General features: G+C 37.2%; 1 protein-coding gene across 2 annotated transcripts in view; it reads right to left on the minus strand.

Moving 5' to 3' along the window:
• Nucleotides 1-2,030: 2,030 nt before the first annotated feature.
• LOC101856313 (echinoderm microtubule-associated protein-like 6) overlaps nucleotides 2,031-16,421 on the minus strand; it is a gene marked incomplete in the record, with an annotated part of 44,350 nt that continues 29,959 nt past the window's right edge. For both annotated transcript variants that reach the window (XM_013087010.2, XM_013087007.2), the window contains 10 exon segments: nucleotides 2,031-4,862; nucleotides 6,045-6,145; nucleotides 6,890-7,043; nucleotides 8,003-8,106; nucleotides 9,493-9,655; nucleotides 10,711-10,880; nucleotides 12,759-12,947; nucleotides 13,349-13,466; nucleotides 14,553-14,710; nucleotides 15,908-16,125. In XM_013087010.2, the coding sequence (XP_012942464.1) occupies nucleotides 4,838-4,862; nucleotides 6,045-6,145; nucleotides 6,890-7,043; nucleotides 8,003-8,106; nucleotides 9,493-9,655; nucleotides 10,711-10,880; nucleotides 12,759-12,947; nucleotides 13,349-13,466; nucleotides 14,553-14,710; nucleotides 15,908-16,125 (1,400 nt within the window).

Here is a 16,421-nt window from a genome sequence, read left to right on the forward strand (position 1 = left end):
AAAGTGGGAAGATGTTGGTCTTACATGCCATGTTGCATGAAAGAAATGGTGCTTGTCACATTAGTCTCGACACAACATTTCAGTGGTTTTTAAATAGTACCGTTTTTTTTATTTGTTTGCCAAAGTTAAAGATAAGAATTTTTTTCAAAATACTGGTCTAGCTATGCTGGAAAAATGCAAATGTGCTGCAACGCGGTGGACCCAGGCGCTCGTCAATTTTTGAGCATATATGGGGTTACTGGTATTATCTTAAACTTGTTCATTTGCATTTCTTTTGATACAAAAATATCCGTTTATTTTGGATACAAGTCAAGATATTGGTGATTGAAGGAGGTGTGGGTCGCCTGGTTTCAAAGGTAAAATGAGCGAGAAAATGGCCGCCAAAGTTGAGTTATTCCCTTAGCTTGAGAGTCCGTGGAAACTGAAAATTTACATGTTTTATGCCTTTAATCAACATATTTTAGTAAATTACACACTGAAATGTGTTCTTCAATGGGCATGAAAGGTGTTGAGCCAAAAAACAAAAATTCGATAAAAATTCCCCAACCTGCGGAAAAATGCCAGTTTTTTTTATTTTCAATATTTTGACGAGCGCCTGATTTCACCACGCTGCCTCCCAAATTCTGCACAAAAAGGAAAAAAAAGTAGACCAGCTAGTTTAACCTCTTCGCTGCGTGCCTGTAGAATTTACGGGCCTGAACCGTGTATTTAGTTGTGTGCCTATGGCCTGTAGAATTTACGAGACTGTGACCGAGGTTGTTTTGACACCAATTATAAGCAAAGTTACTGCTAAAATCTTGTAAATATTTTTGAGGTAGGCCTACCTTCCCTTTATGTTTACCTCCATGTTGCCCCCCATTCAAAAGCGTCAGATTCAGATTTTAGCTCTCGAAGAGAAGATTATATATAGATCTACACATCTACCGCACAAAAATTATTTACTAGTAGGCTTACATGTATATATGGTCGCTCTTAAGGACAAGCAGGCTAATCCGAATTTCGGGGATTTCCAGAAATCTTGACCTACACCAAAAGTGGGCTTTGCCCTACCTGCAGGAGGAGAAGTTTGGTTTCGTTGGTGTGTATATTTGTTTGGTCATAGAGAAAACTATCCTTGTCTTTTAAAGAAACTGAATAAGGGGCAAAAACTTTACCTTGGATTTTCTCAAAACAGCATTTTTCGGGATAGCCCCCTTGTGATTAAAAGCGACCATATATGGATTGTACGAGCGTTGTATAAGGTAGGAAAAGTCTCTTGTCACTTCCTCTTTACCTGCAAACACTCACACAACATGTATTCCCTTTTTTTAAATATCAGTTTATCATTACTCTAATGAGTGTTGTTTATGTTGTTCGGTGGTGTTGTTTTTGACATCATGTTAGTAACTCCTACTTTTCTCCATCTATCTCTTAATGAAATCCCCCCAAGATCATATCAATAGAAATGTGGTTCAATGTAAAATGCACATGCAGAAATTCATTAGGAAATATTCATAAATAAAAAAGTTATGGGAGACAGAGTGAACTCACAAACCTCAAAACAACAGGCCCAGAGCTTGAGTGTAAATGGGCAACATACCATCAGCCGAGCAGGAAAGCTTTTATATCGATGGTGTTTTGCTCTAACTACTGGTAGAAATAAGTCAACTCTTTTTTGTTCTATAACTATTGCCAAAATCAAACAGTGGGTCCTCAATAAAAATCAAGGAGTCAGCATGCTCTGCAACAAGTTTAAAAGTATGTTGGGGTATTTTTTGTGTCTTCTCTTATCATTTAAATTAAAAAGGTTTTTAATTGTGAGTTGAAAAATGTTCAAGAAACCAGTCACATGATTAGAGTTGAAGCGCAACACCATCGATATGTAGCCTCTTCCTGTACCTTTCATAAGATGGTAAGGAGCATCAATGCTAAGTCCAGTACATACATTCAGCCCTTAACTTAAATATTTCAGTTAACATTCTTGAAAACAAAAGATTTTTGCTATGATTCATGATCATGCAGTGAAAGAAATGAATTTCATAAAGAAAAATATGTTGGTATATGATTTTTATTAAAAATATTAAATACTTAAAGTACAATTTCTTCAAGTAGTTTACCTAAGGAGTTTAAATACTCTAAATCAATAGTCATAATAACAATTCTTTAGATATGTCTTACATGTATTAAGGTCAAGAGAAAAAGTGCCGATATATTTTCTCTTTCGATGGGTGCTCAACTCAAGATTTGACCCCAGTCACTAGCTCTTATATAGGAGATATGTAGAGAATTAATTTCTCTGTTGGTGCTCAGCCATCTCCATGGATGCTTGATCTTGAAGCTGGGTATTTTTGCTTCAACAACATCAAAGTAGGTTTTTTTTCTTAAAACAACCCTCTGGAGATAACTCATGTTCTGTTCCTGTTCCTGTACTTCTCTGAGGTGAACGGGCACGACAAAAAAGTAATATCGATGGTCTAAAATATACTTGTAAGTAAGTGACAAACGGCCACAAACAAATTACTAACTAACTAAGAATCTGGCAAGCATTCAATGATGATGACCTATGTTTGAACACGAATTTGATATGCGATCCTTCACAACATTTTTTTTCTACAAATGCCCCTTTACCTTACTGAACGGCAACTCATAGGCACAACTGGTGGCAGGATAATTTCATTGACCAAAATCACTGTCTTTTCGTCTTTCTCTCTCTATGTCTCTCTCTCTCTCTATGTCTCTCTCTCTCTCTCTCTGTCTCTCTCTGCCTCTGTCGCTCTCTCATCCTCTCTTGAAAGGAAACAGCTTACAACAACCATCTAAAAAAGTTTTATCCTCTCCACGAAGAGGTGGATAAAACTGCTAAAAAAGTACATATTGCCATACATATCTTTTAGTAGCATATATGATAAAATGATAAAAACTTGAATGACTAAAATATACAAGATCAAACGTTAGGTATTACAGGAATGAAATATAATGGGTACACTGGTACTGATAGAATGGTCATTAAAAAAATATTTGGAATGTAAAGACATGAGAAAAGTCAACTATAGCTAATTATAGCGCACAATTCTCTATATATTTGGAGTTGAGGAATGATAATAAAAACACACAATTATTTCTAAACTATTTCCAGCCAACATCAACAATTAGACAAATACAACAAGATAAAGCAAAATGAAAACATCATGAAACAATTTTCATGACGTACACTTTTTGAATACATTGGAGATTGCCAACAAATTATACATAACACTTTAAAATTCTAGTTTGATTACAACAAAGCTAAATAAGCTGCAACTAAACTATAACCATAAAGAAAATCACATCCCATACTGAAGAACCAGAAGGGATTGTACATGAAATAATGCAACACTGACAAAAATTTGAATAGATCACGGTATTTTTTAATTACATAGTTTTGAAGGCTGTCTACAACAATTATTCAGACCCTACTCTTAAATTATTTAACTGCCCTGTAGTCCTTAGGAGGAGAATTGAGGAAAGGGAGGTGGGGGAGGGGGGCATAAAAAGAAAATCTGACAATATGAACTGCAACAAAAGTACCAGCATCAACGTTCTTATGTTTACAGAATAAACTGATTCTGAAATGTTCCTATTCTAAATATATCTAAGTGCTACACACAGAAATAACCCCCGAAAAAAACCCCATCAAAGCAAAATTATACCACAGTTTATAAAACAAGACATGCACACAATATGAAATACGAAAACAAAGAAATGACTTAAGGCTAGTGAACAGCAGATAGGCAGTGCTTGCTTGTTCATGAGGAATGTACACGTACTAAATTTACTGATTGTTATATATATATGGATCACAAGCATATCACATACAATTAATGTAGAAAAATAATATTCACCTGGTAAGGCATGTAAAGACAAAATTGTTTTTGAGTTTGCTAGACAACTTTTGCAGACATTTACATTCCACAACCAAAGATTTAGTATCACATTCACAAAAATCAGACGAAATTTTTTTAAAGCGTAATCACAGTGACCCAATGAGTGAGAACTATTGTGAGCTCATTGCTCAGATATGAGATAAAGTTTTCATACATGTGCTCATCACCAACAGTAAATATTTCTCCTTGGGCAAAAAAGGGTAAAATACATAAACTGTACCTCTAAAAGTTTCAGAAAACTTCACTGAAAATTGCTTTAAAATACAGAAAAATACAATAAAACATTTTAAATGTTCTTGTCCAGTTTGCGATAAAAATCATGTAAAAGAAATAAATCTACTGAACGAGGGGACGGAAAGAAAGAAACAGTAATGTGCAATAAATTAAACTCAACATTACATCGAGCGTGGACGGAAAAACATCCAAAATGACATGTGATCCGGGACCAATGTCACAACAACATGAAGTGTGAGGTGTGGTAAAACATGAAGATTCTCTGATAAATTGGACAGAGTTAATAAAATGTTCAAGTTATAGGTCTAATCAATGTTTTTTGACCACATAAAAAAGATTAATTATTCTTTAGATCTTGTAAAACTTGTGCACTTGGAATGCAGTCACATTGTTTAAAATGGTATTGTTCTTTTATGAATAGGTTTATTTGATGGGAGCATTTCAAAGGCCGCTCACATTTCACAAAAATTACAAAACTAAGAGCAAAATGTGACCATTTACAAACATTGAGAAGCTGAACAAAGAAAAAGTATTGTTAGGATAAACGAACAACAATTCAGAAACTAAATGACCACATTTTCATTCCATACAGTATTATGTCTTGTCTTACAAAATGCTGCATCCATCCATTTATTCAGCTGTAAAAATCTCACAACGTGTACCTTGCTTGAATGAACAGCTATGGTGTGCTAGGGCCTTGTCTACACACATTTCCACACAAAGACACTGGGGATAAATATTGAGGACCAAATGACATTAGCAGCTGTGTATGTAAACTCATTCTCATTCTGTAAATAACATGTCAACCGTTGCAAGATCAATTAATTGTCAGTTGCAAAGTAGCAAAGAGGAAAATAACCAGAGTCTGCAGAGTAATGTTTAAAGCTCTAAACAATCGAACACAGAAAAGATGAGTTCAAATTTCCTCAAGGGGAAGTTCTTTCATCAGGTATCTTTATCAGTCTGCTGAGATGTTTCATCTTACTCAGCCCACGTTGGCCCTGACAGGTATGGTCAAAGAAGCCTCTTCATCAATCTAAATTGTGTCGATGGGGGCTTGAAACATTTTCAATTCCAACTACTTGAGAAAACTATATTAAATATTATATCCAGTATATCTGACCCAGTGCTAAACCTCATTTTAAAAACCCTATGTTGAGGACTCACATGGCAGATGTTCTGCTTTAAAAGAAATAAAGCAACAGTCGCCATCTTATGAATGATGACATTATGACAATTATTTTGGTTTTCTCAAGAAATGAAAAAGCAGGCATTGCATCACACTAGAGGAACTTGAAGTGCTTTTAGTAGGCCGAGTAGAAATATTTTTAGTACTTTCTGGAATTGTAAGCACAAATCTAGTTGTCCTCACATTCTAAAATGGACAAATAAATAAACAAACAAGAAAATAATCCTGATTTCCAGAATTCCAGAAATTGTCCAGAGGAAAAAGATACCCTTGCATAAAACAATGGTGCTTTGCCCAATCCATGTAACTGGAAGAAAATAGAAAACTCTCTTTTGTTCTAAAGTAATTGCCAATGTCATTCATTCTGCAGGTCCTCAACAACAACAACAACAAAATCAAGAGCCAGCATGCCTGGAGCCATCAGGGAGTGGGCACTGTAAAAGTGATCTTTACCATCATCATTATTATTATTATTATTATTATTATCATCATCATCATCATCAAAAACATAATAATAATAATCATTATTATTATTATTATTATTATTATTGTTGTTGTTGTTATTAATATGCACAACAACTAATATCAAAATATTGTGTGGTAACTTAGGTGCTTTGTCTCATCATTAAGGTTGTTTTAGCATACTGAAAAGTTTTCAAGAAGTCGGTTTTAAAACTGACTTGAGCGTAACACAATCGCTAAATCTGACAGTCACTTACCAGCAATCATCTCCTCCAGTGCTCACGAGATGGCGGTCATCACAAAGGAAGCGTACATTCGTCACATGGGCAGAGTGGCCAGGGTAGCTCTTATGTTCAGCCTGTCAATGAGTGCAGGTTATACATAACAATCAACTAACCCTCTTCAATCCCGTAGTCATAAAATGATTTTATTGAAAACTCTTCTGTCATGTTCACTTCTTACAGACACTCTTTCATATAAGCGTTCCTTTCTAGTTTTTTATACTTAAAACTCTCTTTATGACAGTTCACATATATACTTTACGAGATGATGCGCCTTCCTTACATACAGTGCGCATCATAAAATTAGCTGATTTGGGCAACTATGTGAACCATATGAATTGTCATATGGGATTTTATAAAAGCATATCACTAGCTCTGAATGGACCTTTAGCAGAATACCAAAGAAAGACTTGAAATCTGTGATAGATACAAAAAAAAACCCAGACAAATCAAGTAAATCTTTTATCAGCCCGTTTGCACCACCTTGAGCAGGAAAGGGTTTGATTAAGGGTCTGAGAATGCAGATATGGCTGGAAAGAGGGCTAACTGACAGGCCACAGTTATATCCTCACTGTTTGTCATTACCAGAGCAGGAAAAACCTGAGCCTCATTCAGGAAGTTTTTTAAAATGTACTTTAATATGTTAGTGACATGTTTGCAGTTGCACAACCATTGCAGCAAGATGTGGTCTTTAAAATACAGACTCTACATATAATCTAACTTGAAACCTACAACACTGTACAACAACCCACATTGTCTGCCTGGGGATGAGATGAGGGAAGTGGGTTGGCTAAATCTAAGCATGATATGGGTGTACTTACAAAACTGTCTGGGCATGGGAAGTTAAAAAGTTTGACATAACCAAAGTCATCTCCAGTGGCGAGAGCATTGCCAAGATGAGACAGGTGAGAGCAGTTGACGTCAGCGTTTTGAGAGTGTTCTGGCCATATACCCAGCACATCACGACCAACCACACTGAAAACAATCAAAGATGAAAGTTAGATCATTTATTTATTGTACATTCTAGCTGAAACATGCTTTAGACCACAAATTCCTAAACACTTAAGTGATCTCCAGAGAGAATACTCCTTCCCTTCAGAGCCAGTGGTGAGAATACCCACTCTGCCACTCTGAAGAAAAATTTCAAAGAAACCTGTCTGACTTTCTGTATCTAATACATATGTTCTCAATGCACTGTTTGAAGATTAGAAGTGTTACAAGAGAATAACTAATACAAAAAAGAGGGAAGAGATAAGGATGATAGACGTTTGACAGGAAAGGAGGAGCAAACCACACCAGAGCATCCCCCACCCACCCACCTATTTTTCTACAGCAAGGAAGTAAAAGCAGTCAACTTGAATGGAACCAAAGATTACATTTATATTTTTATCTTTAGATCACATTATTTACATGCCGGGATCATTGTTACTTCAGTTTGTACAACAGAGTACTATTGTGCTAGCAATTTTCATTGTTTTTCTTCTTCCTCTGCATTTCCCTCTCAGAGAGCATTGCAAGTCCACTGTAGGTCTTTCAAATCACAGTGCAACTGATTTATATATATAAGGCCTTTATTCAAACTAGAAAAGAAGCCATATCTTTACAGTTATGATTCAAATTGCAAAGTCTTTTTTTTTTCAGACTTAAAGTTATTGGCAAAATATCTGCCACTTGAATAAAATCCTCGACATAGCACTGTTTTATATGGTAAAATCTAATTATTTTGAAATTTTCACAGTGGCTAAAGACATAGATAAACACTATTGGGGTTATTTTTTCATTTTCAAAACAACAGGACTCTAAAGGCATTTGTGTTATGACAGTGACAATCTATACCCAAAACAGATACTTGTGAAGAGTCTTTCTGGGTCGCCAGGCTAGAAAATATTCTAAAACAGATTCCAGATTTTCTGTACCAAAAGAACAAGACCCACCTTGTCCAGGAGGCCCAGGTGATCTTCTCTGTGACACCTTCATCCTCAACCAAGCCTCCTTGAGGAACTGTGTAAACTTGGTTCACATATGCTCCAGTGCACACCTACAAGAACAATGTCTGGGCTCTTAGTCTTGAGGAAATGATTCATTTACACATTCGCATTTACAGAGTTGACAAAACTGCATACTGATCAACACATCTTTTTGACCAGGAGAATTTCAAACTTTAAAACAAATTATTTTCGCTTTCCAAACAAAATATCAAAGAAATACTTTTAAACCATGCTTTGATAATGCATGTCCTACATAAAAAGCCCAAATAAAACCAGCCCAAATGTTCTACTAAAATACATTATCTAGTGCCAAATGATTTATCAATCAATCATAGTAGTCTTTTTTGTCTGATACTAATGATGTATTTTATTCACAGTGACAAAAAAGTGCATAAGCACACACTTAACTCTTTTCCTACCAGGCCAAAATCCACCACTCACTGGCCCAGGGCTTTTCCCTGACCTATTTTTACCCCCCTACCCACCACAGGAAAATGTTAAAACATCAAACTGAACACACACAAACCATATCATACGGCCCATCAAACTGAAGGTTAAAAAATAATCTATCAGATGGTGATACAGTATTGAAGATTTATTCCAATTATATTAGTTTGGGGTTTCTAAAAATGATTATGCAATATCGAAGGTGTCATATGAAATCAACAATTTTCCAGCCTTGAGAGGTCATATCTAAAAAAGTACAACAACAGCATCATTCAAACTTCATAGGTAGGTTGCCTCAAGCAATGCAAAGAAATACTGAAAGTTATGTATGTGTACCTAATATAGAAGTGAAAATATGAGACATATACTGAAGTTAGGGGAGCGCTTTTTTTTCTCATTTTTACTTGTCGAACGGGACAAAAAAAAGCACTGAAATGACTAAAAATCATCTCTCGGTGCTATATTTTCTTTCCTATCTACTAACAGGAAGTCTATTCTATTTTTTTGAAAATGTAGATCGGCGAAGAATTTCATGTCTTTTCATTACTGGATTGGAATAGATAGCGAGCCACATGAGCCATATTTTGCCGCCCTCAGTCTAGCGAGGCCACGTCCGTGAGCCGCAAAATTCGGCTCGCGGTAGGGAAAGTGTTAAATCTTTGAACAGAAAGACTTGAGCAAAATATTGACTCGGTTATGCTGTCATATAAGCCCTTGTTTTATACTGCAATATAAACAAAACAAAAGTAGTCTGCTCCTAGGAGAATGGTCATTTCAGCTTCTGTAAGAGGGAAAGACGAATCAGCAACAATACAAATGTGAACAAATGACTTTGCTGTACAGCAAATGGAAGGACAATCTTATCAGTTCACTCAGTTTTTATTAATTTGATTTTTCATAATAAGGAGAATTTAAGCATTATCCTTTTCCTTGTGCTAGACTTGTTACGTGTTCATCACTGTCTCACACAAACAAAGATCTATATTCACCCTGATATGTTTACTGTCAGCGGAGAAATCCATGTTGATGATGAAACTTGCAATGCCATTACAGAACCCAGAGCGGGGGAGGCTTGGTCCTTTGGTCAGGTCATAAAAGTCAACATACTGATCCTCCGAGCCCACAGCCAGAATCTTTCCATCTGGACTAAAGCTATATATAAAAGACAGCCATAATCAGTAAATACAAATACCCATTTGTTTTATAAGAAGAATGTTGATGAAAAATCAGTTAAGACAAATTCAGTGGAATGGAGCAAAACTACATACTAAGCATAAAAATGTATGACATAATTTCAAACTTGGATAAAACAATACTTTTGGACAAAAAAAGCACCGTGAAACAAAGTTAACCCTCAATCTGGTCACATGTCACTGCTCAAAAGATTGGGGATAAAAAACAAAAGTTTACCTGCACTGATAAAAGGCATTCCTATCTCCTGCTTACAAACCTAAATGGTGCGATGACTCAGACTAAATTAGCCATGTTCCTCTGTAAAATAGCAGTCACATTTGTATTTTTAACAAGATACCTCCATTATAAGAGACGTAAATAAGTAAAACATAAAGAGGATCTTTATATTTCTCAAAGAAGTGATTAGTTTGATATTCACTACCACATATAGATCTACTTTAAAAAACAAGGAAAAAAGGGTTGCGTACGAAGTTAATAAAAATTTAGAAAACAATACATACAAACACAAGAATAGCTTCAATTTCACTATAACTATAAATCATCTAACAGAAGCTTTCATGATATGCCGAGTTGCCACTTTTATTTTTCTAGTTGATAGATCAACAACTTTCACATGGTCAAGCCCTAACAAGTGTCAGAAAAGATTAAGATAAGTATGTATTCTCGCACAGTAGAGCAAGCAGAAAAATAGAGAGAGTGGAAGAGCAAAAGAAAAAGCTTGAACCAAATCTTACTGCGATAGAAAGAGAGAGACGGTGAGAAAAATAATAAGAGTAAAAGAGAGCGAGAGAGAGAGAGAGAGAGAGAGAGAGAGAGAGAGAGAGAGAGACAGAGGCAGAGACAGAGAAAGAGAGACACAGAGAGAGAGACAGAGAGACAGAGAGACAGAGAGAGAGAGAGAGTAAAACAGAGAGACACAGAGAGAGACACACACAGAGAGAGAGACACACAGAGAGACAGATAGAAAGAAAGAGAGAGAGATAGGAAGAAAGAGAAAAAGGGAAAATTCTCACTGTATATCATTGATAGATCCGGCTCTGTCTCGCTTCCTGCCCCACAGCTTGAGACCAGTGGTAGACAACAACAAGAACTCTCCAGTTTTGAGGCCGACAGCGATAAGCTCACCGTCGGGGCTGAATGTCACAGAGCGAGCGGGAGTCACGTCAAGTTTGGCCACCAGAGACTGAAACAAAAGCAGAAAATCATACCAAATGCTCTAAGGCTGAACGTTGTATCAACTAGAGTATGGGTAAGTAATGCTGGCTGAAGGTGGAGAAGATTGTCCAAAACAGAGACAGGTGGAGAGCTCTTCATGGCAGCCTATACCTAATACCAGGATGAAATAGGCGAATGATAATGATGATGATGATAAATTCTGATTCTGGTATGTTTTGGTGACCTTTAAGTATGTTATGAATAAAAATATATATTTTAAAACTGTTAATGTACCTCGTTAACTTCGTCTCCTTGGTGTCTAATGCTAACATTGTTTCAATGACTGAACTCAAACATACAGTGTAAAAGAATCAAAAATCACTTTTTTATAAAAACCATTACATGGTTTGAGAGTCTCTTGAGTTGTCAGTGGTCTAGTGATTTGGCTGTTGGGTTCAGTTGTGGGTTCGAACCCCATCACAGGCCCCATGTTGTGTCCTTGGGAGAAACACTTTATATGGTCGCTTTTAAGGACAAGTGGGCTAACCCAGAATTTGGGGGTTTCCAAAAATCTTGACCTACACCAAAAGTGGGTATTGCCCTACCTATAAGAGAAGTTTGGTTTCATTGGTGTGTATATTTGTTTGGTAATAGAGAAAACTCTCCTTGTCTTTTAAAGAAACTGAACGAGGGGGAAAAACTTTCCTTTGATTTTCTCAAAACAGCATTTTTCGGGATAGCCCCCTTGTGCTTAAAACGAACATATGAACTTTCACTTTATTCAGGTGGAAATGGGTACCCATCAACAGACAGCGAAAGACCTTGTCAGTTTGTTGGGGTTTGGGCCTTTAATTGGCTGCTTACACTGTTTGCTTCCTGGGAAGCCAAGAATGGTTGTGAGTGTTCTGCAGTCTGTTGGGGTAATAATAAGGAATGTAAAGTGCATAGAGCTTGGTGATGAGAAGGAATATGTGCAATACAAATGCTTTTTAGTTTTTTTTATCATCTTACTATTATATGGGATGTAGATCTTCCCTCATCTCATTTAAGATGCCTTAGAGTGTTTCTTGCTGACAGGTATTGCAACAGTCCACATCAAACATGTCTAACAATAACACCTTTACTTTTTCCAACTTTTAGAGCACCAAAAAAAATTTTAAGTGGAGCTCAGTAATTAAGGATTTTTTAACTCATTATCTCTGACAAGCCGCTCTCAGTACCATGGCTCACATTTCCAAAAGTTGAGCCAGCAAGCTGCTGGCGGCGGCTCAGGCACATTCCTTTATGTCGACTTTGATATCAAATTACTTTTCGGCGATTGCCGGATACAGGACTCTTTTATTGGGAGTTCATTCATTAGATGAAGGACTATCAAAATAGGTTCACTTGCTTTGATTTAATGACGAATTTAGTGGCCCTTTTATCATTTTTAGATTAAGTACCAAAAAAGGGCCCTGGCGTAGTGGGTTCACACCCCTCGGAGACTTACTTTACTTTACTTTACTTTTCCGATCCAGCGGCCATTTGGGTTCTAGCCCTTCGGTCTGTAACCCCTCGGAGACAAAGATTTACAGTTTAAGTTAGAGTTTCACAGCACGTGCAGCCTAAATAGGTCACAAAAGTGCTGAAGATTAGATGTGTAACTAGAGAGTAACATACAAAGAAAAGAAGGAGGAGAAATAAGGATGACAGTTGTTTGATAGGAAAGAAGGAGCAAACCAGCTGCCAACCACCCACAAGGATTTTTCTAAAATACTTCAAACAAGAGCATTCAGAAAAGGTTGCCATGAGCACTCTGCCCACCACCCACAAGGATTTTTCTAAAATACTTCAAACAAGAGCATTCAGAACAGGGTGCCATGAGCATTACACAGCACTGAGCACTATCTCAAAGAGGTCAGCTCACCTTGGAAGGAATGTCCCACAACCTGACCGTGCCGTCGTAGCTGGACGTGATGAACTTGGCACTTGTTGGGTGACGGTCCAGACCCCAGACTTCTCCCTCACTGTGACCAGCCACTACCACATTCACAGTGCCACTTTTCTCTGATATCTCCATCACACTGTTGTCTTTGGAACCAATCAGAATTTTGCCCTGTAGAATATAACAACATAATTCCTTTTAGACTGACCAAAGAGTATTTAAACAGCTGTGGTTATTCAGTCCGAAATAGCAAGGTATCTAAAAGAACGCCTAAAAAAAAAAAGAAAGAAAAAAAAACCCACTCCTGAAATGATCTTTCTGAGACAAGAGAATAACTTGTTATTAAAAAGACTTGCCTGAACTTCAAACAGGAATAATCGTTTCATAGAGGATTGAAATCATAACCAACAAAAAAGTGAAGATTAGATCACATTTCAAAATAAAAAAGGACTCTTAAAGTTACTGGAATAAACCAAATGCTGTGCATGACTTGAGACTTCTAACAAATAACACATAAATGATGGTGGAGCAAAGGTATCCAATAAACTGGGCATAAAAAAACAATAAAATACCTTAGCTCTGAACACAGACTTGACCACATCAGCCGTAGTTCCGTTTTCTCTCACAGGGAATGCACGACATCTCTTCATTTCCTGGTCCCACAGCTTAACAGGCCCATTTTCTTTGGATCTAGAGACACAAAAGAGAAAGGGGGGAGGGGGGGTGTGTACTGGGTAAAACAAAATTGATGTCTTCTTATAAGAAATAAAAAGGACTTGAAAAAAACTGTTGAAGCTAAACATTACCAGCAATATTCCTACCGTTATTTCTTGCTCATACACACCAAGCACACTTAAAAGAGAGTTTAATACAACGTAAGATTGACCGACTGAAAAGCTGTTTTGTCAGCTTGTCTTCTTTTTTTTTCAGCAAGTTATTTGATACACCTTGCCTGTCTCAACTGCAATTCACCAAACCAAATACAGTACTCTCTTAACACATTACACCCTAGCTCGCCCGGGACCACCCGGGAATTCCCTTACGCGCTCCACCCTGACTCGCCCGGAACCGCCCGCGCCGACCTAGCGTCTTTAGAAACAAAGTCTCGCCTTGATGAGACTCTGGGGCCAAGATTTTGATTTGCATAATTATTGCAAAAAGTTTCTTCTTTCATTTGATACCGAAATGAAATTTTTCGGGCCAGTAGTTTTAGTATTAGAGCCGAACGAAGTGCGATCGTGTTACCGACATTTCGAAAGTGTCTCGACTTGTTGAAAATCGACACAATTGAGTTCGAAAAAGGAAATAACGATGGATTTCAGCAAAAACAAGAATATGACAATTCAGATGACTCAGATTTTGATGAAAACGTTGTAGCAAGAGTTTGGGGCGATTCAGATTGATCAGACGAAGAAAATCTAGAATTTAGATCTTGGGCCCGACCGCAAGGCTGTGAGAGTTAGAGTGACGGGTTGGACACCCCGATTGAACTAAAGTTAGACCATTTCCAACAGTTTGCGCATACATAAAGCTATATTTCTCTGAAACTACATTCATTTTTCGTTTTAACGTTTATTTTTTCAGGATTTTTTAAAATTTGTTTAGCATTTTTTTTAAAGTGTTTTTTAAAGGCTTGTATTCACAGGAGGTGGGTTCCTTCCCCTTGCTTAGGATCTAACAATGGACTTCCCGTCCAGACCCTTAGGGTGTAATGTGTTAATAGGAACACAAGCCAATTGGTGCGTTTCTTGAAAATGAGTTTAGAAAAAGACTCACGGCAACTCTTTTCCTCCTGTAACAATAAGTCCGTCCCTCAGAGTGGTGAACATGGCAAACACAGGACCGGTGTGAGCCTTCTGGACCACTCGAGTGAGGTTCGAATCTTGCCAGACATACACATCACCACTCAGTGCTCCTGTATAGGTTACATTGTTCTGTGGAGAAGGAGCAGGCACAAACCTTGACAAGGTACACCAAGAAAACAAATAACTCAAAAGCCGTCATCTACAAACCAACGGTGGACCTGTAATAGACTGCATTTTAATTTTTTGTTCAACTCTAATCTTAAAACTATTTTTGTCCAAACTGGATCAAATTAAACTTTGAAACTGTCGGTTGGGGATTTGAACAATATGTTTGCAATTTTAGTAACATTTCCATTTTTGACCCCTTAATAACACCCAGATCATTCAATCTCCTGATCTTTGTCAAAGACAATATGAAGGCTCTAAAGAAACATGAAACTGTTGAAGGCCAATAAAGCCTTGATTTAAAAATAACTGCTAATTATATATGCAATTTTAAGATCATATTATGTCTGTTTCAAATGTACAGAAAGATAGCAGTTATTTGTACCATATTAGGTTTTAAGTACCCCTGTTCATTACAGGATAAAGAAAAACAAGCGAAGCCAATGCTAAGGAAAGCACATTTTTCTAACACAAACACAGGAAAAATTATAAAACAGTCGCTTCTCTTGAAGTGAACATCTGTAAAGATGAAGTTCTTATCCTTATCACCGAAATGTCAAAGAGAAAACAAATTCTTTTTTAAGAGCCAGATCTGAAAGTGACAATGGAAATCATGGTTCACAACTCATTTCTCTCCTCAAAGCTCTAAAAAATCCCTGATATTTTCCTGGTCTTTTCCCAGTACCCAGCAGTTCAAATTAGTATTCGCAATTAGACACACAAAATGTTCATCCTACAGGGTGTCTTTATGATTTTCCCCAAAACAGGAAGAAGATATCCTCAGGATCTGGCCTTCACTTTTCCTAAAATACAGAGAAAAGATACAATTAAGGAAGTACTAATGCTCTTTCCTTATCTCTTTAACATTTTAAGCCCAAAAGCTTGCCTCCAACTTCTAAATGGTCAAAACAAAGGTTAAGTTATTACTTTTTTACAAACTCGGTTAGGGAATAATTCTGAAAAACAAGCAATAACTAGAACTAAATGAAACGGAACAGTTGTCACTAGTATCGGACGCTCCCCGTGCCCTATGGGGAACAAGGTTGTTACTGTCGGATGCTCCCAGTGTCCGATGGGGTTTAAAGAATTAATAAAACCAAGAGAGAAGATCACCAAGGTGTATTCATAACTGTTCCCAAAATACTGAGAGAAGGTACTGACCGCTCCAAAAGCCAAGGACAACATGGTCTGCATCTTCACAGGTCCGACGTTTTCTATGGTGGTGATGATTCCTCTCTTGCCGATCAACTGACTGCCGGCCACCGACCAGAACTTGACGTGCTTCACACCTACACTGACAAACTGGGTGTCAGAGTCTGGCCGGAACTCAGCGCGGAAAATTCGTTGAGAGTGGCCGGGGGCACTGGCAATCTTCGACCCTGTTAGTGATTATAACAAGATTGTAAATGTTTCACATTCCCATCCACAAAACTTAGATTATTTCCGCTCAATTAAAAAAAATCCTCCATGCGGTGATGGAATGTTTTCTGCTATCAATGGTAAAGAGCGTAATCATTACACCCATGCTGCCCTTTTGCAGTTTGTCAAGAATAAGGAAAAAACCCAATTAATTAGAAACATAGAAAGGGGGAAGAGAAGCGTTAGTGTAAGTGTAGAGGTGTGTATGTATGTAGTGTGTATGTGTGTGTGTGTGTGTGTGTGTGTGTGTGTGTGT

The sequence above is a fragment of the Aplysia californica genome, unplaced genomic scaffold (assembly GCF_000002075.1).
Source record: "Aplysia californica isolate F4 #8 unplaced genomic scaffold, AplCal3.0 scaffold00020, whole genome shotgun sequence".
Lineage (NCBI taxonomy): Eukaryota > Metazoa > Mollusca > Gastropoda > Aplysiida > Aplysiidae > Aplysia > Aplysia californica.